The 25,167-nt window shown below is 38.9% G+C and overlaps 1 protein-coding gene across 1 annotated transcript in view; it reads left to right on the top strand.

Annotated features, from left to right (window-relative positions):
- The first annotated feature begins 1,539 nt into the window (after positions 1-1,539).
- Positions 1,540-25,167, top strand: part of TSPAN4 (tetraspanin 4) — a 278,058-nt gene continuing 254,430 nt past the window's right edge. The window contains exon 1 of the mRNA XM_032218575.1: positions 1,540-1,872. Coding sequence (XP_032074466.1) covers positions 1,540-1,872 — 333 coding nt within the window. The remainder of the gene's footprint in view (positions 1,873-25,167) is intronic.

Raw genomic sequence — 25,167 nt, forward strand, 5'->3', positions numbered from 1 at the left:
GATGGGAATGTGGGTTTCCCTAGGCTTAATTCAGGGTTTTAATCATTATAACCCATATATCAAGATGGAATGCCCCAGATGCAGAGAGGAAGATACCTACCCTTTCCAGAAACAATTGCTAGGACTCACATTTCTAGGGTGCAGTAGCCCTGAATGGGAAGTGCTTGGAATCTGGGGGAGGGGAGGGGGAAGAGACCCAACTTTTCAGTACAAGCAAATCAATGCTGTGTCAGATGCATTGCAAAAGCGAAAGAGGAAACTGTCCAGAGTGTCAGTGCAGGCATCCCAGATAAGAGTGCAAAACAAACAAACAAACCCCAAGAAAACTTAGGAATTTCTCATCCCCAAGCCAACGTGCTTGCAGGAAATTCATTGGCTCCCTGCTTTTAGGAGCAATTACCCTTAGAGCAGCCATCAATTCTGTAGCCTCTTCTGAAGGGGCTATAAATCCAAGCAGTCACTGTCAGCTGGAATGATTAAAAAGAAAAAAGGAAAGAAAGGCTGCTTCTCCTGTACCCCTCTGCCCAGGATGAATGCAGCTACCTAAGGAGGCAGGACTCTGGGCACAGAACGGTAGCTTCCCCACCTGTAGCCTGATTGGTTAAAAGCAGCTCATGTTGGATTTGCTGTGAAGAGGCTAAGGGGGAGGGTTTTATTTTAAAGAAGGTGGTGATGTGGAGGGGGGGAATAGAGGAGCCCGAGAGTACATTTGATTGGCTGGGGGAGGGGGCTTGAGCTGGAGAGAGTGCTGAGCAGGCATTCATGAGATACGGTGAGGCGAGCGTCTTTCCTCCTGCCTCCCACTTCAGATGCAAGGACAGGCTGGAGCGCTGTGGCTGGGTTAATAGCACGGAGAGGGAGCACGCCTGGATTGGAATCTCAAGAGTGACAGCGCCGTGCATGAAGCACCTTCTACTTCTTCCGTCTGTCCTGGGCTTCCTCTGTCCGAGGAGAGACGGGGAATCATTTAAAGTGAGCTGCACCATCTCCGGGCAGAGCGATGGGACCAAGAGGAGCAGGGCAGGAGAACTGCTTGCTGTTGGGATAATCTCTAATCTTAGCCTCTTTTCTGTGCAACATCCCTGGTTTACTGTTTTTGGTGTCTTTTTAGGAGCAATGTGGATTGAAGGTTTTATGTGGCACTTGGAATAATCCGCAAGACTGTCGCTCTCCCTTTCAAAAGCAAAGCAGACCATTGCTCTCCCTGGGTCTCTCTCTCTCTCTCTCTTTCTCCCCCCTTTTGACTGTGGGGAGGGGAAGACTGTGGCACCAAAGAAGATGTTTTCTGCGCAGGAAAGATTTCTCCACAAGTAAGCCCAGGGGTTTCCTAACTCCTGGCTGAGCGTTAGGCAAGGGGCTGCTTTTGCAACTCACTTGACTCCTTGACAGAACCATGGCAGGCAAAAGAACAGCTGGCAGAAAACATTAGGGGGTGGGTGGGAGCCAACTGAGGAAGTTGTGGAAAGCCTGTCCTTCCCAACAAAATAAAACTGCAAAGATTCTTGTCAATACTAACTCTGGAGCACTTTTGACGTCACCATGCGCAGATCTAGCACCGATGAATCAACTTACCATAGGAGCCCTTCTGTGGACAGCAAGGATTACAGTTTTCCCAATGGCGCCTTCCGTCGCTACAGCAGCATGTACGGCGGCCAATTTGGAGCCGCAAGTAACTCTTTTTTTGGATTCCATACCAACCCGGGTCCTAAGGCCACCAAGGCTAAGTACACCTCCCCCAAGGGGAACAAGTATGTGGTCTTTTACTTGGATCTCTCCTTTATTTTTCTTCTAGAACTGAAGAGGTGCAGCATGGCTCACAACTGCCTGCAGTGCATTAAGTACCTCATGTTTGTCTTCAACTTGCTCTTCTGGGTGAGTATGTACCTGTGCATGGGTTTATTTAGCTCTTGGGTGTCTCAACTAGTCTGGGGCTAGTTTGCCTCTCCAACTTTTGGGCAGCAAGTAATGGGGACAATGGGAGCTGGTTGTAGGCATTATACATCATGCACGCCGAAGTTGTAGACTGAAGTGACACAATTTTGGGTGACACCATTTGAGGCTGCGGGGGTGGATCCTCATGCCTTTGAATGCTCTGTCGGTGAGAGAGAAAGAGAGTCATTCATAGAGAACGCCAACACATTAGCAAGAAATTGGCAGGTGTCCTTGCTTCTTGAATGCCAGGAGCTTTTTATGGTAAGGAGCATTTTAAAAGACAGAATCCCAATCCTTAGTATGAAGTGGTACAGTCCAGAGTCCTGCCACTTCATTTGCCCCTTTGCTCTGCATAATGGTAGAACCAACCTGGCTTTTCCTGTTGAGGTTGCTTGAGTTAGTGAGGACCAAGAAAATATTGGTCCCTGTTTTGTTCTGTTTTTCTGTGTTCTTCATCAGTCTTGTTAAGATGCATGCATATCCAGATGCTGTTCCTGAGGCTGGGAATTCATTGCACTTCATGTTCCATATGAATCTGTGCCCCTGCTCAAGTCTCAAATGTGTTGTTAATTGCTGTGTGGGATCATGTATCTAATCTCGGATTTGCATAGTCTCTTTAAAAGATGATTCTTGAAATACTAAGACACAAATTGATGCTACTCTGTGGTGATGACCAGGAATAATCTGAATCAATGTGTACATTGTGCATATGAAGATAAGCTGTGCCCTTGTGTCTGATAGAGTCATCAATATTAGTGATACTGCAGGTGGAATTTGAGAGATTAGCAAGCTAGTACCTGGTTTTCTGCAGTAAGAAGACACTTTACAGCACAGGAGTAGACTTACTGGGCAAAATGTGAACTGCACATCCTGGTAAGTAACTTCCAGTCCTGTGATAAGGTGTCATATTCCTTCATTTCCAAATAGTATTTGAAAATCCTGACTATAAAGTGACTTTCTTTCTGTGCCACTTATTCAATTTCCTGTACAGAAACAATGTGTTGGTGGAAAAACATTGACTTGACCAGATGATTGAAATATCTCTATCTCTATCTCTAATTCTCTATATCTATCTATCTATCTATCTATCTATCTATCTATCTATCTATCTATCTATCTATCTATCTATCTATCTATCTATCTATCTATCTATCTATCTATCTATCTATCTATCTATCTATCTATCATCTATCGTCTATCTATGAATTGTACATTCATAAAGTTGGAAGGGGGCCATCCCGCCCAATCCCCTTCTCAATGTTGAAATCCAAATTAATAATCCCAAACAGATGGCTTTCCAGCTTCTGTTTGAACACATTATAGGATTAATACATTAATTTTTTTAAAGCAACTGGAGTTGTATTGCTGTTAATTTAATTGCACATTAATTAATTTTGCCCATAGAATTCTTAACACAGTTGTCTAGCATATTTTTTGTAGAAAAATAGATAACAGAAGGCAACTTTACTTTAGAAGGTATTAAAAGGTGCAGTCAACTGGAGCAGGTATAGCACTCTTTCAAATGTTTTTCTTTTCTTTTCAAGAAGCAAAGCTAAAGACTTCTTATACTATTCCTCTCATCACCCTATTCAGTATTTAAAGAATAAAAATTTTAAGTTTGAGAAACTGACAGAGCCTAAACAGGCCCTATTATGATATTTGCATGGAAAACTAACCCACAAACAAAACATTTCAACCACATACAAATACAAATTGGGGGGAGGGGGGGCAAGAAAACAACAACAGCTGGAGCCTTGTTGGGATGGAGGGAATGTGGTGGAATTGCTGGTTGTTTTAAAAAGGTCAGGCTCAGATTGACCCAGAATCTCCACCTTCCCCCCCCCCCCAATACATTTCCTCTCTTGTTTCAAGGTCTGTGTGTATATGTGTGTGTGTGTGTGTGTGTGTGTGTTTCTCAGTGTTTATTCACTTGTTAACAGATTTTTTTTGAAACACAAGGAAACTCTGTGAATAAGCCGAAAGAAAACATCACTCAGGCTGTTTCCCAGCTCCCAATTCTCTGACACAGCTAGAGTCCCAGTGTGTGTACCCAGTTTGTCCCAAAGCTTCTTGAAAAGACAGAGAATCAGGTTTGTTGACCTTTTCATCCACCATCTCTCCCCCATCTCTTACTGAACAGAGAGCTCAGTCAACCAATTGAACAATATATGCAGAAAAACACACACACGAAGATAGCCTTCCTTTTGAAAATAATGCCCAGGAAAAGACTTAAGGGATATTCTCTGAAATTCTTCAATGCATCCTGCACTGCAGAGAAGGCATGCTTTTTACGGCTTGCAATGCAGACTTACAGCGGGAATGCTGCAAAGGTTTTCCTTTTAATTTAACCAATTCAAGATATGCTATAGTAGTATTTCTTGAAAACGAAGACGAGAGTTGTAGCTCTTTGATGTTTCTTCTTTTTCTCAAACTCTTGGGCAGAAAGGTGCCTGTGGTGTGATAAGGTGCCCGTGTCTCAAGGTTAGATCAGGGAACATACAAGAATTTATCTGTTGATACTAATCCATATTTGAATATAATGTATTTTTTTTTCAATATTTAATTTTTTATCTTTTTTTAGGGACTTGATTTATGTTTTGGTAGTTTGAACGACGTTTAAGAATCTAGGGCAAGCTCAGTTCAGAGCTTCCATCTCCACTACAGTGCAAATGCTTTCTCTTCCAGGAAGGAGTATTCCTAGATAATTTTAAAAAACATTTTATATGTTCCACACAGGAGACTTTTCTCGCTGGCTCAGAGATGCTGCATTACCCATTAAAATGACAACAAAAAATGTTTATGTTGTGAAATGGAGATTAAATATGTGTCACAAGTACAGCTGAAGAGCCCATTGTACACCCAATGGTGAATAGATTTGTTATTAGCAGCTGTTGGGAAAATGTAATTGTTCTTATGTGCCCGAAGATACAGTTCTCCTTGGATGTGATCAATTCCTAGATATCTCCACACAAAGCTGCAAATTTTCAACAGTATTAATACCTATGGCTTATAGAAGGTGGTTTGGTGCTTTTATTTGCACTACTAACTGTTTCAGTTCTCCATCCCCCCCCCCCCCCAATCTATCATTTACCTATCCAACCATCCATCCATCCACCCAATCCTAAGTATTAAGTTTATATGCTTCCTATGTTGCCAAGTACAACTCTGGGCAGCTCTAGCTATGGTATATTATTTTATTTATTTATTTGATTGATTCATTGATTTCTATAAACCCCCCCCCCCATCTTGGGAAACAACTCTGTATGTATTTTTTGTTTTGGACTGTAAACAAAAGAATACGCCAAAGTGACCTACACATTAGGAGAATCTAGCAATATTACCATATCCTCATAATACTATGTACTCACTAATGCTCGCCATGCATCTCTTATTCACTCAAAATGAAAAGTATTTTAAGCCCACCTGCACTTTTGTACCTAGTTTATTTATTTATTTATTTATTTATTTATTTATTTATTTATTTATTTATTTATTTATTTATTTATTTATTTATTTATTTATTTATTTGTCTTGTATGCCGCCCACTCCCGGAGGACTCCGGGCGGCTCACAAAAGACAAGGGAAAGGGGGAAAACGGGACAAAGACAACATATTAAAAACAAAACCAACATTCACAATTTCCGTGGAGGTAAATGCTTCTCAGCCCCCCCCCACCAGCCTGCTGGAACAGCCAGGACTTGTCATGTAGGAAGACAGTAGAACTTCCATTTCTATATCTTGCTCTACCTAGGTCACTAACTCTATTCAGGAGTGACCATTTGTATAAGTTGGCCTAGTTCCAATGTTTTCATTGCAAAGGCACACATTTATTTCCCTCTAATTTTGAAAACAACAACTTCATCCATATGCCATGGAACACTTTGCAAAGCCTGAAGCATGTACCAGTAGGGATTGAGAGGTGTGTGTGTGTGTGTGTGTGTGTGTGTGTGTGTCCGTCCGTCCGTCCTTATATTTTGGAAATGGGGGGGAATGAATTCATGCAGCTGGACTCAAGGATAAATGCAAGGTGATGGAATGGACATTTTGTTTGAATTATGCCAATCTGATTACAGCTCAATACTTAGCTCAATTATGTTTTGATCCAAGACAGGTTGCCTAAAATCAAACATTTCTAACCAGTTATGATGGAAAATGGTTTTGCATCATAACTGGTTAGTGTTGGGTTAATGACTTTCTGGACGTGTTAGGAGATGGGCAATGACATTCATATGGATTATGTTTTAAGAAATGTCAACTATCCAGAAGGAAATGTGGTGCAGGAAAGTAACAGAGACATAAAAGATGATTGAAAGCAGAATACATTGGGACATACATACATACATACATACATGTACATATGCCCAGAACAGTATTTTGGATTGATGGTTGCTGAGAATATACCCAATATACACTTCAGACATCAGCATGGGTTTCACACAAAAACTGTCATATATAGCTGGGCGATCTGCTTTTCTTTTAAAATATTCTGTAACTGTTTTCTGCAAAACTGGGCCTTTTCTGCAAAACCATACAATATGAACAGTTCATATCATCAGGGAACACTCTACTTTCAGATTCTAGTTTTTGCTTATTATGTGGTGATGCTTCATATAGCAATGCTTTGGATTTTTCTGGAGAAATCAAGACAAAACATAGCATAAACTTTGTTGTATATTTCAGGTCAACATTGACAATGGCAGGGCAAATTGTTTTGTTAGGGAGGGGTATGGCATAGGCATGTGATTGAATGTATAAAACTTGCTTGTCATGTAAAGAAGATTTGGAGTGTGGAAGTAGTGAGTCTTCAAGTCAACACTCAAAGGTTTGGTTTCTTTGAAATAAAATGTAGTACTGCAATTCTTATCAGTTTGGGGACATTCACATTTCATATAGTGGATTATGTGTAGTTAAAATACAGATAGAGTAATGGTAGCAATCTCCAGTAAGTGTTGGCTAGAAGATTAACAGTTCTTGCCAAGAATAACCCCAAAGTAGATCTTTGCTGGTCAAAGTTGGGAAGAAATATGCTATAGGAGATGGTTGGCAGTCAGAAAATTAAGGAAAGTGTAGTAAGATGCAACACTTAGAAAGATAGCCAGACAAGTGAGATAAGGCCAACACCCCAGTTGTGCATTTAGATACAGAACCAAGCCCGCCTGGAAGTATAAAATGTCACTGTAGTTAATGGAAGACCAATATGTGCCTGGAGATTCACTCATGTTGTACCTGGGGAATAGAATACTGATACTTTTCCCTTACTCCGTAACACAGAGATAGCTCCTTGCAAAGATGTCATTATACTACAGACTTGCAGCCTATCATTCAGTCAGAAAGTATTTCAAAGAGGCTATCAAACCTTAAAACCTAGCAATAATTCTGTCAGATTGACTAGAACAGGCCTCTGCTAGAAAATCTGGGAGTTACAGCAGGTTGGGGAAGGTTGCAATGGAAGGTTACAGTCCAAACCTTTCTGCAAATCAGAAGGCTGCCAGTTCAAGAATGCTTGGTTCTTCCATTTTAGCACCAATTGAAATCGCTAACCCAGTCTGTTGTTAGCAGTACATAGGCAAAAACATAAGTAATGTTGCACTGATAGTTTTCAGTAGAGGTACTTAAATGGAAACAAAGGCAGTGATAAACATGAATTGTTTCAGTAGTATGTCTGACACCAGAAGGCTGGAGAATAGTGGACCTATTTGGAAATTTGAGAACATACCATGGGTGTTTTTCTCAAATGACTGTTGTGATGGTCTTACTATCTCACAGATGTCATTTAAAAGCACTGATTTACAGGAATGTTGCTGACTAACCCATTAAACTTTTTCCTACTCACCTTGCTTTGTCCTTCTACTGGGCCGGTGGGTACCAGAGGTGGTATTCAGCAGGTTCTGACCAGTTCTGGAGAACCGGTAGCGGAAATTTTGAGTAGTTTGGGGAACCGATAAATATCACTTCTGATTGGCCCTATTCTCTGCCTCCCGAGTCCCAGCTGATTGGGAGGAAATGGGGATTTTACAGTAACCTTCTTCTGGAGTGGGGAGGGAATGGAGATTTTACAGTATCCTTCCCCTGCCATGCCCACCAAGTCATGCCTACAGAACCGGTAGTAAAAAATGTTGAATCCCACCGCTGGTGGGCACACTTCCAAACAAGTGATTAGGCTCCGTTTTATCCATTGTTCACTGGGGACCTAGCAGCAGTCTTTGAAACAGAGAGGATGCTGGAAAATAAGATTTAGCAGAATACCACTTTCTCATTTAAAAACAACAACAAATGAAATAGAAATTTTTTGAGGAGGAGAATAAAAGACTATGGGAGCCATCTGCAGGCATATGGGCACCACTAGGATATCACACTGGAGACTTCAAGTCTGTGTTATCTGCTCTTATAAGCTTTTCCATTTAAAATCCTATCAATTTCCACAAGGGTAGGGTCAGCTATAATTGTATCAATGATTCTTTTGGTATTTTAAGTTACTAGTGGTACTTATCCTAGACTGGATGAGCATGTTTTACTTTGAGTGCTACTTATACCTTGGAACATCTTGTGAAATATATAATTTATATCAATTCTATTGTCATAGTAGTGCTATATTAATGCATGCCAAATTTCCACCAGAGAGACTTCTTACAGGTTATGGCTGAGATTCAACAAACTGCGGATATTGCTGTGGCTACCTAAGAGATGTTAGAATGTACTGTGTCGTTTTTTTTTTTTTTTTTACAACAGCTCTACATGCTGTAAAACATATTGCTTTTTGAGTTAAGTAGTCTTTCCAAGGCAGGTTCCCATAGGACAACAGCCTACAATGATTGAAAATGAATACAAATTGGTCCAGTCTTAGGATATGTTTAATGTGATTGTTTTCATCTCACTGTTTGTACATGTAAAGTTATTTTAAAATGTGTCATAAAAGCTCAATGTTTATTTAAGATGCCAAGCAGGTTTGGCAGTCTTTATCTGTTTAGTGTTTAATTTTATAAGCAAAGCAATGTTGCTACTCTGTAGTGCAAGGGTCCCCAAACCCAGGCCATGACCTATATGGAACTGGGCCATGCAAGCAGCAGACCGGCAAGTACATATATGCATGCCAGCCCACCACTCACATGCCCCAATTCCCTCCCCCATCAAGGCTGCCAGGCCACAAAGATTGGGGACCACCGCTGTAGTGTGTATTGAATTGAATTACTAAAAAAAAAAACCAAAAGGGGCTTTTCCATGTTTTTCTGTGCCATTTCTCTTGATCTTGTACAGAGCGACTTGCTGTCTTCATCAGGGTTGTGGTAGGTGAACAATCACTGCTCACCATTCTTCATTAGTTATTTACCACATCTCTGAAAGAACGCGGCATACCCACTGTTATCCTCTTTCTTCAAAATTCTGGTCTTCTTGACCCCAGGCCATAATTTATAAAGCTGTTTCCCATTCTGCAGAAACACAACGTGGGAGAAGAAAGGTAGGACAATGAAGGGATCTCTTACTCTTGCCCCAATAAGGGTTGAGTACCACTGAGGTACTATAGAGAGAAAAGACTCAAACTGTTTTCAAAATCCACTTTAGCTTAATGTAAATGTATTCCTTCATCCCCCTTTCTCTCTCTTTTAACTTCCGTTGATTGAGCAAATAGTATTTCACTCCATTAGTATATTTGTATACAATATACATTAGCCACATGGAACTGACAAAATGTTAAGCAGTACAAATTGTGAAATAGGGGATAAAACTGCTATTTTTCTGGTTTCCAAGCAATAAATAGAGAGATAGAGATATAACAGCCTTAATTATATAATTCAGCAAACATATATGAATTGTAGACACTGATTAGTAGCACCATGTTTCTAAATCTGATGAAATAGATTAAATATTTAGAGAACATATTTTGAGCGATACTGACAGAAAAACAGAATGAGAGAGTTGGAAGGACCTTGGAGGTCTTCTAGTCCAACCCCCTGCTCAGGCAGGAAACTTTATACTATTTCAGACAAATGGTTGTCCAATCTCCTCTTAAAAACTTCCAGTGTTGCAGCACCCACAACTTTTTGAGGCAAATCATTCCACTGATTAATTATTGTAACTGTCAGGAAGTTTCGCCTTAATTCCAGCTTGCTTCTCTCCTTGATTAGTTTCCATCCTTTGCTTCTTGTCATGCCTTCAGGTGCTTTGGAGAAAACTACAAAGTATATTACAATAACAAAACAATGAACATTTGCTTTTTGGTAAAGGAATCAAAATTTGAAGTTTGTACATAATAATGTACCGGTTAATCTGTCCATCAATCAATGCATCCAAAAAGATAGTTTCCCAACATTTGTCACTCTACAGCATAAATTCTATTTAAAAATGAAATAATGTCAGGGAAGATTTTTAAGCTTTATTTCTAGCTTTTTATTTTTCTGGGTAAGAACTAGGATTAGTATCCAGCTTGCTGTAATGAAGTCAATATTTGGCAGTGCTGGTTAATATTGTTTCAACCCTACTTTCTGAAGTAATACTTAGAAAGTACTCTTGTGGAGTACTTTCTTACGGCACAAGAAAGATGTGGTGCAAAAATTTGTATGTAAATATTATGCAGTACATGTCTGCATGGCAGTGGTGGGATTCAATTTTTTTACTACCAGTTCTGTGGGCGTGGCTTTGTGAGCGAGGCATAGCTGTGTGGGCATGGCAGGGGAAGAATATTGTAAAATCCCCATTCCCTCCCACCCCACCAACCTGCTTTCAGCTCTGTTCTCAAAAGAAGATGAGCTGGGAGGCTGGGAGGCAGTGGGGGCAGGGCCAGCCTATTTGCTGGTTCTCCAAACTACTCAAAATTTTTACTACCGGTTTTCCAGAACCTGTCAGAACTGGCTTAATGCCACCTCTGCTGCACGAGATTATGGATGTCTTCTGCCTCTAGGGAAGATTCTGTTTCTAACTGAAATTTACATAAACAGACAAATAGGAAACAAGCATTTTGGGTCAGTGTGATATAAAAATGTAGCCCAGGTTTTTTTAACTGCCAGAAACCAGCTGTCCTACCATCTCTTGGAGCAGCAGCCCCCAACCTTTCGGGCATCAGAAACCAGTTCCATGGAGAAAGGTTTTTCTGCGAACCAGAGGGGGTGTGGTTTCATGTTCTGCTTGCGTCTCATGGATGGGGCTTTGCTTGTTCCCATGGCCCAGTTTCTGGCATGCTGTGGCCTGGTTGGGGACCCCTGTCTTGGAGGATCCTGGTTCATCCCATGTCAAATCAGATTAGATAAATTTGCAATATTGACCTTGTTTCCAATAATGTATTCTTCTTTATTTACCTGGCATTTGGGTTTGATCAAAGAATGTTTCTGCGTAGTCCTTTGTGCAACTGTAAGAAATATGTGTGGGATTGAACAGTATGTAAATCTCACCGTGTATTAATCAGTGCAGCTTCTCTGGCCTATATTATTTTTTTTCCTCTGTAGAGAAAGCGGAATAAATAGGGGATTGTTGGGGGATTTTGTTTTTGGGCGTCATTTAAGATGGCATGCCAGTCTGCTGCCCTTATTAGGATTTGTGTTGATATGTCAGGGTCAATCCCCTTAATCTCTGGGACAGGAAAAGCCTCTAAAAATGAGGCAATCCAGCCTGTGCTTAACTGTAGGGGGGAGTTTAATCCTAAAACCAATAACTTACTGACTGTGGGATGGATGAAGGATTCTCTCTTGGGTGGACTCAGGGGCGCCCATCTGCACATAACCACTTGGTGGTGATAGAGAAGCATCACTTAAATCCTCTGAAATCACTCCTTAGAGTTAAATAAATGAGAGAAACACCATGTCCTATGCACCTCTGCTTTTACTTGAATGGAAAACTTACATCTCATCATAGATTCCATTGGGCTACTCAAACTATAGGAGAAATGCCTGTGGTGTTGATGAGCTAGGGGTTTTCAAATGAATTTCGTTGTTTCTCAAAGATACGCAGATTTAGAGTGGCCATTTTACAGAATACAGAATAACAGACTCGGAAGGGAGAATAGACCGACCCGCTTTTCATTGTGACAGCCCCTCAAATATTGGAAGACTGCTATCATGTCATTCCTAGTCCTTCCCTCTGTTAGACTAGACATAGCTAGTTCCTGCAACATAAGGTTTACCTTCCAGTCCTTTAATCCATCTTTGTTGCTCTTTTCTGCACCTTTTCGAGAATCTCAGCATCTTTTCTGTGTCATAGTGACCAAAATTGGATTCAGTATTCAAACTGTAGTCTGACCAGAGCAGTATAAAGTGGTATTAGCACTTCAAGTAATCTTGGTACTATCCCTTTGTTGATGCAAGCTAAGACTGCATTGGCTTTTTTGGCAGCTGCAACATACTGTTTGCTCATACTTAGCAATAGCAATAGCAGTTAGACTTATATACTGCTTCATAGGGCTTTCAGCCCTCTCTAAGCAGTTTACAGAGTCAGCATATCACCCCCACAGTCTGGGTCCTCATTTCACCCACCTCGGAAGGATGGAAGGCTGAGTCAACCTTGAGCTGGTGAGATTAGAACCGCTGAACTGCAGATAACAGTCAGCTGAAGCGGTTTGCAGTACTGCACCCTAATCATTGCGCCACCTCGGCTCCTACTTAAGTGGTTGTCCACTAGAACACCTAGATCCCTCTCACAGATGAATTTGAGTGACTTCTTGGGTGCTTCCCTATAAGGAAGATCACTAAAATGTGATATATGTGCATATTCTGGGGTACAAATCTCAGTGATAAAAATCTGAAAATAAGAATGCAAATGCTTCTTTATTGAAATAGTAGCATGAAATATTATCCCTGGAAAGTAATGATGGTATAATGATATCAAATAATGATTTATACCAGCTAACTGCTAAAGCAGCTAGAAAATGGGTCATTTTAATGTTGCAAGTTTAAAACTCAGGGCATACTTTGCTTTGCAATAACTACACAAACATTGTGAAACTAAAATAGAGTATTGAACTAAGGGGATTTTCTTCATTATGCATTGAAGGCCTATGTGAGGAGGCAGAAGTGAACATTGAAGAATCCATTTCCCTGTCTTTACTTCAATGAATCTAGGCTGAGGAGATATTTATGGAAATAATTTTTATTTATATTTGAAAAATACAAGCAAGTCAAAATTTTGTAGTTCAAGATGCCCAATTGATTGATTTCATTCTTGAAAACTAAAGGCAACAGATTTGAAGGCTTGGAGTGAAAAAAAATCATATCTCACCTTCTTTCAAAAATTTCTCAATCTCCAATGTGAAGACATGTGCACAGAGCTATTTCCTTCCACAGGCGAGTAGACTTTTTAAAAGTGAATGTTGGAAGAGTAAATTAAGTGAGGACAGACAGATATTCTCATATAGTCTCTGCGAACCTTATGTCTAGGAAAAAATGTGGCAGAAGTCATACCTTACATTTCTTCATTATTATTCTCTGTGACGGATAGGGGTTGCTTGAATATAGGAGAAAATAATTATGTGAACATAAGCTGGCAATTTCAGAGTGCAAATGTTTTTACTGTATGAGGAAGTTGGATGGAAGGACAGGATTTGCAGCAAGAATAGGTATTACGTAAGTGTTGCTTTATGTTCCCTGTTTAAAAAAAAACAATGTTAAAAAAATAGGTCCAGGGAGATTCATAGCAGGAAATACTCAAAATGGTTGACTAAATTATTGAGCACCCCAAATATCCTATTATCAGGGTAAATACTAAAAATGTTCACATTTACTGAAAGGGACAGTGATTTCTAAGTATGTTTCTGTTAATACAACAGTCGTTGGTATTTTAATGGAAGATCATGTGGTATTCTCCGTGGACACCAACACTGTATTCCATACCATATTTGTTCTTGGATTAGGACTGGAATCAGCCATGTCTCCTGCAGAAAGGAGGAGAGGAGGACCTGCCTTTGTTAATCTTGCTTGATTTCTCCTTTAACTTATGACCCTCAGTGGCACAGTGGTTAGAGTGCAGTACTGCAGGCTACTTCTGCTGGCTGCCAGCTGCCTGCAATTTGGCATTTCAAATCTCACCAGGCCAGTGACGTGCGGTGAGCTTTATGGATGGTGAGGCAAAGCCCTGGCACGGCTTTCCAAAAGCCCCACTGAAGCCCTGCCGCTGTGTCCGCCATACAGGCAGGATGCGTCCCGCTCTATAGTGGACACAGTGCTGGGGCTTCGGTGGGGCTTTTGGAAAGGGCAGCACTCCGAACGTAGTCCTGTGGGTCACTTCTGGGCTTTTCACAACGGATGATTTTGAGAGGGTGGTTTCCATCGAGGGTGATTCTGGAGAGGTTGCTCTGGTCCGCCAGCAACTGTTTCTTCAGCAGCAATTTCTTCTCTGCCCGGCATTTTCTACTGGGCAGCTTGGCGCCTTTGCTGCAGACCCGGGTCTTGGCGGTTCCCGCAATGCAAAGTGCCCCGCCTTCTCCTATAGTTAACACTAAGCAGACTCCAAGCCACTGTGACTTGGTATCTGGTAGCAACTACCTTGGCTTTAATTATTTTTAAAAAATTCTTTAAAATTCTTTCCCTTTCCTGAGGAGACTGGTGAGGCCCCGCCTCCCCTTCCTCTAGTGACTGCACGTCCCTGCACCAGGCTCAAGTTTGACTCAACCTTTCATCCTTCCGAGGTGGGTAAAATGAGGACCCAGATTGTTGGGGGGGGGCAATATGTTGATTCTGAAAACTGCTTAGAGAGGGCTTTATAGCCCTGTAAAGCAGTATATAAATCTAAGTGCTATTGCTATTGCTATTAATACTGTTATACAGGTTGTAGTTTCTGGACTCTCCATGAGAGTTTGGTTAAGGGTCCTTTGATATAGTAGTTCTGCTGCTCCTAGTAGCAGGAGAGAAGAAACATATGGGACAACTATTTCATTGGACTAAGGTACAGGGTAATTATAAAACACCACTTTGTTATCACAGTGTATTACTCTGTTAAGTGACAAGTATGAATATGTAGGAATGAGACATAAGAATGCAGAATAAGTAACTGGGTCATTCAGAGACCAAGAATGAAAAAAATAGAGATTGATTATTGTGCTTTTGCTTAGGAAAAGGACTCTTTTGAACATGTGGTGTAAGCATTAATCTATTCATATGTACAGATGGGAAAGAAGAATAAATATAAATCTAAAAGCGTGGCTGATTGGTTGTTTATGATGACAGATTAAGAGAATTAGTAAAGGATACAAAGGTGAATGTGAGATTAGACTATTTTTTGGGTAATGTCAAAAGCAGATGTTGGTAAACAAGTGGACAGGGAAGAAAAGAAAAAAAAGGGGAAGAAATGAGAGTGAAAGTAGAACATTTGCAGGAAAAGAAAAATTAAATATTATATAAATAAGTATTAGTATTAATCTCCCAATTAAATTAATGGAATGAGGAAATGAGGAAAGAACATACAGAAGCTGCCTGGAATTGAATTTAAAGAATTATATTGTGCAATGATGCTAATGGGTAATTGGAAAAAGGATGCTTCATTGAATGATGAAGTGAAAGATTGTAAGGAAAAAAGGCACCTTGGAAAGAAATTGTAAAAATATATATGAAAGAATGTTGCAAAAATGAGCCTGAGAGAAAGATAGCGCCTAATGTGTATATAAAGAAAAAATATTTTAAATACTGGAAGGAATGTTCTAAAGACATTTGTGAGAATATCCTTCACAGTAGAATGGAAATTAATGCTGTTAAATTTAGTGTTCAATGAAAATCTAAGAATTTAATTTTTCATTTAAAGAATGAAAACACTGAAAATTGGCAAAGCTGAAATCGCAGATAGCATCATTGAAGCTAAGTTTGGTTGCTTATGGAATGAGTATGGAATTTGTTTCTTTCCTGTACTGTTGTTATTCCTCCATAAAAGGGAAGGTAGTAATGAATGCAAAACTTACAGAAGGATTAGTTTTCTGGAAAGGTACGCTAGAAAGTTGTTTGACAGAATTCAGAGTGAGAAATAATGAGCAAAAGTTCAGAAGTCCACTCTATCCTGGGAATGGACCAGATTTATGCAAGTCAGAGAAATGTATGAATATGCAAAAGAAAATTTATTCTACATTTTTTTGATTTAGAAAAAACAAAGTCTAAAAAAAATTATTTCTCATGGGAAGGATTCTTTATAATTAGGTCTGAAACTTTCCAAATTTATCTGGGCCTTTAATTTGTTTACAATTTCCCAGGGTCAAAAACGTATTTAGCTCTTTTTGCTGTTTATCTCTTTTTTTTAAAAAAAAAATCTCAAATGTATGATTAAGTTTTTCTTTCATTAAGGATTGAAGGAAAACTCACCTGGCATTTTAAACTGAATCCAAAGGCCTCTAATAGCTCAAAAGTAGTTAACAAGCAATTTCTGAACATGATTAGAAAAGAAAGTTTGTGAACTAAGTATCCTTTAAAAGGCACAGACTTTGGTTGCAAGCAAGATAGCAATTCCCATCATCTTGCAGTGTTCAAAACCTGCCAGGGGCTGCTTTCTTACCTTCTCCTTGCAAAGCAGCAACTGTTTGGAGCCCTTGAAGGTGATCTCTTGCCCCCACCTTTATCTGGCGAGGCTTCAAAGAGCCAATCTACTCACTGTTTATTCTTTGCAGAGAAAGTTTTCTTTTTGTGGAACCAACTTTAGTCTGACATTTCTTCCTCTGAAAGTCCCCCTTTTTGTGAACATAGGTTTTCTTATGTGCACATGCATAAGAATGTCTATGGAGATTCTCAGTCATCCAGGTCATGGTTGTCCCAAAGGTGCTTTTTCAAGAGGCAACTGGATTCTCTGGTTTTTCTTTGAAGACGTTTCACTTCTCATCCAAGAAGCTTCTTCAGCTCTTCCATTCCCCACCATCCACTCAGAGCTGAAGAAGCTTGTTGGATGAGAAGCGAAATGTCTTCAAAAAAAACCCTGAAAGTCCAGTTGCCTCTTGAAATGCACCTTTGCGACACGCATAAGACGTGAGCAGAACTTGCAATGCAACACAGGGCACTTAATCGTTTTGACAAGAATCATCCAATCGACATGCCTCTTTATGAAAAAGTAATAAATGGTTCTGAGAGGATGGAGAAAACTAAGAAAGCTTGGTTAGAAAAAAATGGTAAAATCTTTTGAAAAGAGAAAATAAAGAACAAAAGATAATACATGATCAGTGTACCGACATAGTGGAAGCAGAAATGGTTTGCGTGGAATAGAAAGGTATGAAGATGTAGAGTGAATGGGATTGGAATAGCCTGAATTTAGTTGTATTGTGAGAGATTACAAGGAAGTTGAGAAAGAAAAGGGAGGATATAAACAATTAAATATACTGTAAATATAAACTGTATTGTCATTGTACACAGCATATACATACAATGAAATTCTTATGACACCCAAAGACCAGGCTCAACACACATGACAATCCCCAAACATCACCACCTCACCCACCAATTAACAGGTGGGAGAGTTCATTAGGTTCTTCCTTAGTAAGCAGCAGACTAGTCTGGGTAGCAGAAGGCCCAGAAAGCTCCAAAAGAAGAGATTCCAAATTTAAAAGAAAGACTGCCTTAATGAACTCCCTATAAAAGCAGGCTGGCGGTTCCTGTCATAGTTTGATTGACAGTATCCTGCTGTAAAGAGCTTGAACTGTTTTCTTTTCTTATTTGATGCCTTTAATTTACATTGTTGTTTTATTTCTTTCTTTGCATACTGTTGCTTATCCCACAAGACAATAGCCTGGTGGGTGGCTAGTTATACTGCACTGAAGCATTTGCATTGACTGCCTGATAAATCCTGAGCCAAGTTCAACGTTTTTCCCATGTCATTCGAATCTTGAGCAATTTAGGATAACTGAACACTGCAATTCTGTTCAGTCAAGGTATAATTTATGCAAGAAAGTGATGCTAGAGTAGAGTTAAATTAATATATACTAACTTTAGATTTTTGATTCTTTTTTGTAAAAAAAAGTATGATCATTTTCTCTTGTTTGTTTTTATTGTTTATTATTCTACTCAGTTATTGGTTTTTTTCCTTATAGATTAAAAAGCATTTTTTTTTAAAAAAAAAAAAGACAAGAGCTAATACAATTCGGGATAAGGATGCTTTGCAGGCCACTGTTACCCACCTGGTCATTCCCTAAGAACATTGAGGTGGGTCCTGCTGCATATGTCAAGGTTGGTAAGGCATCATACTCATGGGAATATGGTGGGATTGCAGGGCTTTTACATTTCACCATTTAAATGCTCTTTGCTAGGGATTTGTTGAATGGCTCAGTGTTGTTTTCTTTGGCTTCCTCCCATCTTTTAATGAATATTGTTCTTTTTTGACAGGTATTGTTTTAACTTATTGCTTTTCCAAGTTGCACTTTTTTAATGCTGCAAACTTCTCTGATATGTGATTGATAAGCATATCAGTTAAATAAAAGCTTGCTCCAGAAAGAGTGCTTAAAATAGCAATCTAATTACCTATGCCGGTGTAAATACTGCTTGCTATAAACAGGACATCCTTTATTCATATTTTCCCATATTTTGTTAGCGTACAGTCTGTGGAAGCAAACTCTATGCATAAGCAACTGCCTGTGAAAAATGCTGTTGTGGCATTTGCAAAAATAAGATATATTTTTAAGTTGATTGTTTTTTGAGGACCCGACCTTAATTTTATGAAAACCTTTAGAAAAACAATTGGGCTTATTGCCGTGTCCCCTTGTATTTGGAGGGGAGAGGGCAAGGAGGTTAGTTGGAATGGGGTAATTATTTATCTATCTTTGTGGGAGGAATAAACCTACCTATGTATGGAGGTGAACTACTGTGTAAAGGCAAAGGACGTGTTTGTATCAGATCCAACCTGCATTTGAAGCAGGTATTTTGAGGTATAGATCAATTGAATTCCACCAACTAAGATTCTGCTTATTCCACTGAAGAGTTACATAATAGTCTCTTTTTTAAAAACTAACATTTGTTGGTAACTATAATTGGAATGGTATAGTGGTATATCAATGAAAACCTCTATTTGGTAGTATGATGCCTATGTCCTTTTGATTAAAACAGAATCTCAATTATGATTCTTAGAATAGAAAAGCATATACTCTGGAGAGAAATTCCTTGTATGTCTAATCACACTTGGCCAAATAAACTATCCTATCCATCCTGATTTTTCTCTTTAAAATCCATGCTGGCAAAGCTTTTTCAATGGATGACTTTGATCTGATAATCTGTGTATACAATGAAAACTCATATAGAGATAGTCGACTTGAAACTACCATTGAGCCCAAACTTTTTGTTGTTGAGTGAAATATTTATTAAGTGAGTTTTGCCCCATTTTACAACTTTTTTGCCATAGTTGTTAAGTGAATAGTTGTTAAGTGAATCACTACAGTTGATAAGTTAGTAACCTGGTTGTTAAGTGAATCTGGCTTTCCCATTGACTTTGTTTGTCAAAAGGTTACAAAAGATGATAACACGACTTTAGGACACAGCAATGATCATAAGTAATGCCAAGTATTTGAATTTCTATAACATGATCATGGGGTTGCTTCAAAAGTCGTAACTCTGAAAAATGGTCATAATTCGCTTTTTTCAGTGCCATTGTAATTTCGAATGGTCACTAAATGAAATGCTTGTAAATTGAGGACTACCTTTAGATTAAGGCTGTACCAGGAAGAAAACATTGCTTTGGAGGGATAACAGAGGGAGAGTCTGAGACATCAAGAAGAGAAGCAACTTAGAACTAAGGAGAAATTTCTTGACAATTAGAACACTTAATCAGTGGAACAACTTGCCTCCAGAAGCTGTGAATGCTCCAACACTGGAAATTTTAAAGAAGATATTGGATAACCATTTTTTTGAAGTGGTGTAGGGTTTCCTGCCTAAGCAGGGGGCGGGATTAGAAGACCTCCAAGGTCCCTTCCAACTCTGTTATTCTATTCTATCTTAACCTTTCTAAGCTGTATCCATTTCCTTGTATAAGACCTTTTAAATATAAAAATCCATGCCTGAGTTTCGCTTGTTTTTCTCTTCCTTCTTTATCCTTTTTTCCATTTGAATTGTCTCTCTTCGATTATGAACATTCAGTGGCGTTTATATGGAATTTTGGAATCATTTTCAGCTAAAGTAAAAACCCTTGAAATAATAATAAAATTTCAGTCCCATATTTGACATCCAAATATTATGTACAAAATGATTCAGATTTGGTGACATGAGGACTATAGGGATTAAACAAACAAACAAAAAGGAAGGAACCTGGCTTTCATTCCAATTTCTATTCTTATAAACCTCTCTAAACATCATGCAGATACAAAGACATGTGGACAAGAACCACCTAATTTTAAATACTCCTTTGGTAATTTATTTCTAGACCTTTGAAACACTGAATTGTGGCTCCTTGCCCTTTTGAATTTGCTGACTCCTGAAAGTATGTATGAATCATAGGTGGGTTCCTGGTTTAGCCTGGTTCGGCCGAACTGGTAGTAGCGGCAGCAGGAGGCCCCGCCCACCCACCTAGATGCTTCTGCACATGTGCAGAAGCTTTGTGCAAGTGCACAAGCATGCATGGAAGTGCGCCAGCATGCACAGAAGTGTGCCCAAACTGGTAGTGAAAATATTTGCAACCCACCACTGGTATGAATGTAATGAAAGTACATTCAAAGAGGAGAATGTAAGTTTGTCATTGTTGTTACTTTTGTTTCTGCAAGATGTACTTTATTCCATTTGGGGCAAATTCTTCAGGCTCAGGTACAAAGTACTATGAAAGCTCCGGTCTTCATATGTTGCTGTTATAGATGAAAAGTGTTAATAAGTCCAATTAGTTAAGGTGTTGGGCTAGGAGGGGAGGAATACAGGTTTTTGTCCACTCTCTGTCATTGAAGCCCGCTGAATAATTTTGGTTTGGTCATTCTCTCTCCACCCAATGCCTCACAAAGTCCTTGCTGTGCAGAAGAAGACTAAGAAGAGAAAGTAATGTCCATGTTGCCTTGAACTCCTTTGCAGGCAGTCATCAGATGTCAACAGTGATTTGAAGTCAACATACATACATGCAGAGAGAAACACGCAAACAAAATACTTGAGAAGACAACACATCACCCGTAATTCTACCCAGCACAAAACTTTTCTCTTTGACTCTTCCAAGTGCAGTTTGCCTATGTTAGCCTGAATAGGTGTTTCCCAGAGTCCTCCACCTGTTGTTCCCTTTTTTTAAAAAAAATTTCCTATTGCTTTCCCCCATATACAGTATATCTGTATGCCTATGGTGTATCTTTATCTGTTACATACAGATGAATCTGTCAGTTTTACTTTTCTGTTTTCAGACTTTTTAAAATGTCCATTGTGTAAGATGGAGAAATTTGAGGATTTTGGTAAAAATAAAGAACCACACAGAATTTGTGGCAACTACCTGTCAGCTTTTTTGAAGCTTCCTACCTAATAATTTGTTACTTGGGGAGTCCACTGTACTAACCTTAAATTTTTCCTTTATGTTTCTTACAATTTAAAAGGTTACATCAGCTTCTAGCTTCAGGAGATCTAGCAATCTTTTCTCCATGGAGCATTCTTATTTGAAACTAGCCAAGTTTCCAATGCTATTTCAGTCTGGACTGAAATTTGAAAATTCATCAGTATTAATAACGTTACAGATATTCCCTGGCACAACATTGCACTAAATTTAGAGCCCATTTAGAGAATTTTTCATTTTGTTTCCCCAAATGCTTGATTTTTGGATAAATCTATTAGAATTACATAAACAATGAATCACTTTCCAAGGAGAAGAATAGTGAAAACAATTTGTATTATTGTAATTGTGAAAACCTAGGCTAGATTTATTTCTCTTCCATCAGTAATAGACTGTTTTGGACAATCTGTTTACAAATAGACTGCAATCCCTCCTCCCTCTTGTCTCTCTCCTCCTCTTGTCTCTTTCCTTCCTCTTCTCTCTTCCCTTCTCCCTTCTTTCTCCTCTCCCTTGAATTCTGAACACCTTCATGTGAACTGACTTTGTCATTGTTCCTAATTTGCTGAGCCCCTTTTATTTAGAATGTTACTTTTGGGGGGCATTGCATTTAAAAAAAATCTTTTTGTTAGGGGAAGAAGTGGAGAGGATGTTTTCTTTACTGCTAGTATTGTCCTGAATGGAGACTTTTCCAGTGATATATTTGGTATAACCTTGAGTACCCTGTTAAAAACCTGAGAACTTCATTTGCCAGCTTTGATAATTGCATAGTATTTGTGGCAGCAGGACCAGGGAAATGAAAAAAAAAGATAAATCAAAACACCAGTTTTATTATGTTCTAAAAATCAAATGATTCTAAAGCACTCCTCTGAGGTACAGATTTATGATTTGATACTTGTGTTTTTGACTACAGTAGTGTTGATTACCCTCTGGATTAGCAGAATTTTAAAAGAAATGAAGTTTTTTTGAACTTTATATAGCACACTCTCACTATAGTAATGTTCTCTGATGCTTTTATGAATTTCTTGCTATATAGTACTGTAATTGATTAGGTCTCTGACAGGATCCAGCTCATCCTTCAGAGGTTATCGTTTCTTTTGAAGAACAGGAAATCTATTTTGATTTTCTTTAAGAGTCAGCAATATCAGAATTATGAAGAGGATGTTCTGAAGAAGAAGAAGGATTTTATATCAAGAAATTCAGCTTCCTTCTATTTCCCATGGGAGATGAGGGTGGAAGTCTCACAAGGAAGATGCATAGTGCAGAAGAGGACTATGATTCAAAATAATACTTATTTATATATCACTTGTTCCTTTCAATAAACTAAAGAAAAATAGCCCCACGGGTCTAGGTTTAATATTTGCTGAAGCTAGAGAAACCATTGTAGCATTTGCTTGGCAAGCTAAAACTACCTGACTCCAACTTATTTTAAGTTTTTTTTGTTTTTGCTTGCTATTTAATATTGATATCTACAGTATAGTTACCTGTGATGGTTTGGGATTATATATTTGTATATTTATAATCACAGTCAATACTGAGAACAGTGGATGAATATAGCAATAGCACTTAGATTTATATATCATTTCATAGTGCTTCATAGCACTCTCTGATTGGTTTACAATGTCAGCATATTGCCCCTAACAATCTGGGTGCTCATTTTACTGACCTCAGAAGGATGGAAGGCTGAATCAACCTTCAGCCAGTTAGGATTGAACTGTTGGCAGAATTAGTCTGCACCACTGTGCCACCATGGCTCATAATATGAAAATATATGTTATCCTCATCTGAATATGATGCTTGTCTGCTGTTTGCTTATTTGGCCTTTTCCTCACAACCCCAGCTCTAAAGTTTTTATGACTATACATTTGGGAGACTTGGGGCAGAGCAAATACATCATCCACCCCCATATCAACAGAGCAGGACTGCTAACCAAACATATGAAAGAGGAGCTGGGAGAATTTTAACAGATGCCTTCTGTGTTAAATAAGAAGCTTGTACCATGCATTAAAATCATGGATCATCCTCACTGTTTATGGTAATATTGTGCATTATGTTCATCTTATGTTTTATAATTAGAAAGTAGAGCAGATGGGGGGACACTTTTTCCAAAGTTACATGCCATTAAAGTGAGGTAATATGTGCCTATATTCACACTGCAGCAGAGGTTGTTTGCCTTGTTGGAAATAATGTTGTTGCAGTGATAGCTGCAGAGAGTGACATTGGACTTTCCACACACCAGTGGGCTCCATCAATTTCTCCTCTCTCACTCTGTAGCTCTTAAAAGCAGTATCCAGATAGTCGGAAGCAAAATTAATGAGCCTGACCATTGCTTAGTAAAACCTTCTTAGGACAATGAGCTGCTGATATTTCCAAAGCCTTGACTAGGAAATGTTTCCTTTAGCTTTGTGTCCTTCTGTGTTTTCCATCAATTCTGCCTACTTCTCCAAGAGAGACATATTACTTCTCCTTATGTTCTTAAGAGTTCTTTGCCTTGAATCTCTACTTCTGCTGAGAGCCTCAATATTTTTCCATGAACTCAATTATTTTTCTCTAGGATTATTTTTCCTCTTGTTAAACAGTTGGAATACTAACAGCTAGTTAGAGGTTTTCTTTCTTTAATTGCTGAGGAGCTGTATTAGAATAATTAATACATTATTTATTAAATTTATATTTTGACCATCTCATTCTTAAAGCAATGATAAAAAGATAATGTAACATGATTAAAATTAAAGGAGATGCATTTGCCATCTTTGGTGTCTTGGGAGCTGCATTCCTTCTCTTCCAGAGGAAGAGTCTATATTCTCTCCTAAATAACCTTAGCTATAACTTTTAAAATAGCTCTTGGGACAAGGAAGTGGACTAGCCAGAGAGGATTGCTGACAACAGCAAATGTCACACTAGAATCTTGTTTGGAATAAAACGGAGGTGAAGCCAATTTTGGCTCATAGCCATACTGCAAATATCAGGCTGTGAATCAGGTTTGGATCAGGTTTCAGGACCATGGAGAGCAACCATGCAGCTAGAATACAAATTGCAGTACCTCAGAGCTGACCTGAAGCAATGGGCAAGTTTTGTAGGCAGGCCGGGAAAATCTTTTGGGAAATTCAACCTTTTCCAGCACAGTTAATAGGCAGGCCTCCCCCCCCCCACACCATTTCTGGTTTTTCTGAGGAGCACTTCTCTGAGTTAGCAGGCAATGGCATCTTGTTGAATAGGATGGGGATGCTAGACTGAGATCCCCAGTGTGGAATAGCAAGGCACTGCTTCTGATGCTTCAGTGGAATATATTGCTGAAAATCTGTGTCTGAGACTCTCCAGACTTGATTTATGACCAGGGGTACTTCCTTCCCCCCATTTCCCCCCCGTCTTTGGACAGTTAAAAGTCAAATATGTACTAAAACATCTTCTGGCAATATAATCACAGTGGAATATCTGTTTTTCTCCAAGTTGCTCTTCCTTGAGAATCTTGAGAAAAGATCCACTACTTTTAGGTAGAATATTCTTAGAGGTGTTAATCTGGACATTTTTAGTGTTTTTATTGTTTTACTATTTTAAAAGGTGGTTAGTATTTCTAATTGTAGTATATTTTTTGAATTATAAGATACCCAGAGTATTGACTAAGATGGACAACCATAGAAAATCAATGAATGAACAAACAAATTGAAATGAAATGAATGAATGAATTAGCACTATGGATCCATTATTGCTTAGTGTCACTTGACATTAATTAAAGGGAAGACAGAGTACTTCTGTGATCATGAGAAGTGTGTATATGGAGGATAACTAATCCCCCTTTTTACATTTTTGTTTATTCAAATTTGTTACAGCTGCCCAACTCCAACAGACTCTATACTATTAATA

This window comes from Thamnophis elegans, chromosome 1 (genome assembly GCF_009769535.1).
Source record: "Thamnophis elegans isolate rThaEle1 chromosome 1, rThaEle1.pri, whole genome shotgun sequence".
Taxonomy (NCBI): domain Eukaryota; kingdom Metazoa; phylum Chordata; class Lepidosauria; order Squamata; family Colubridae; genus Thamnophis; species Thamnophis elegans.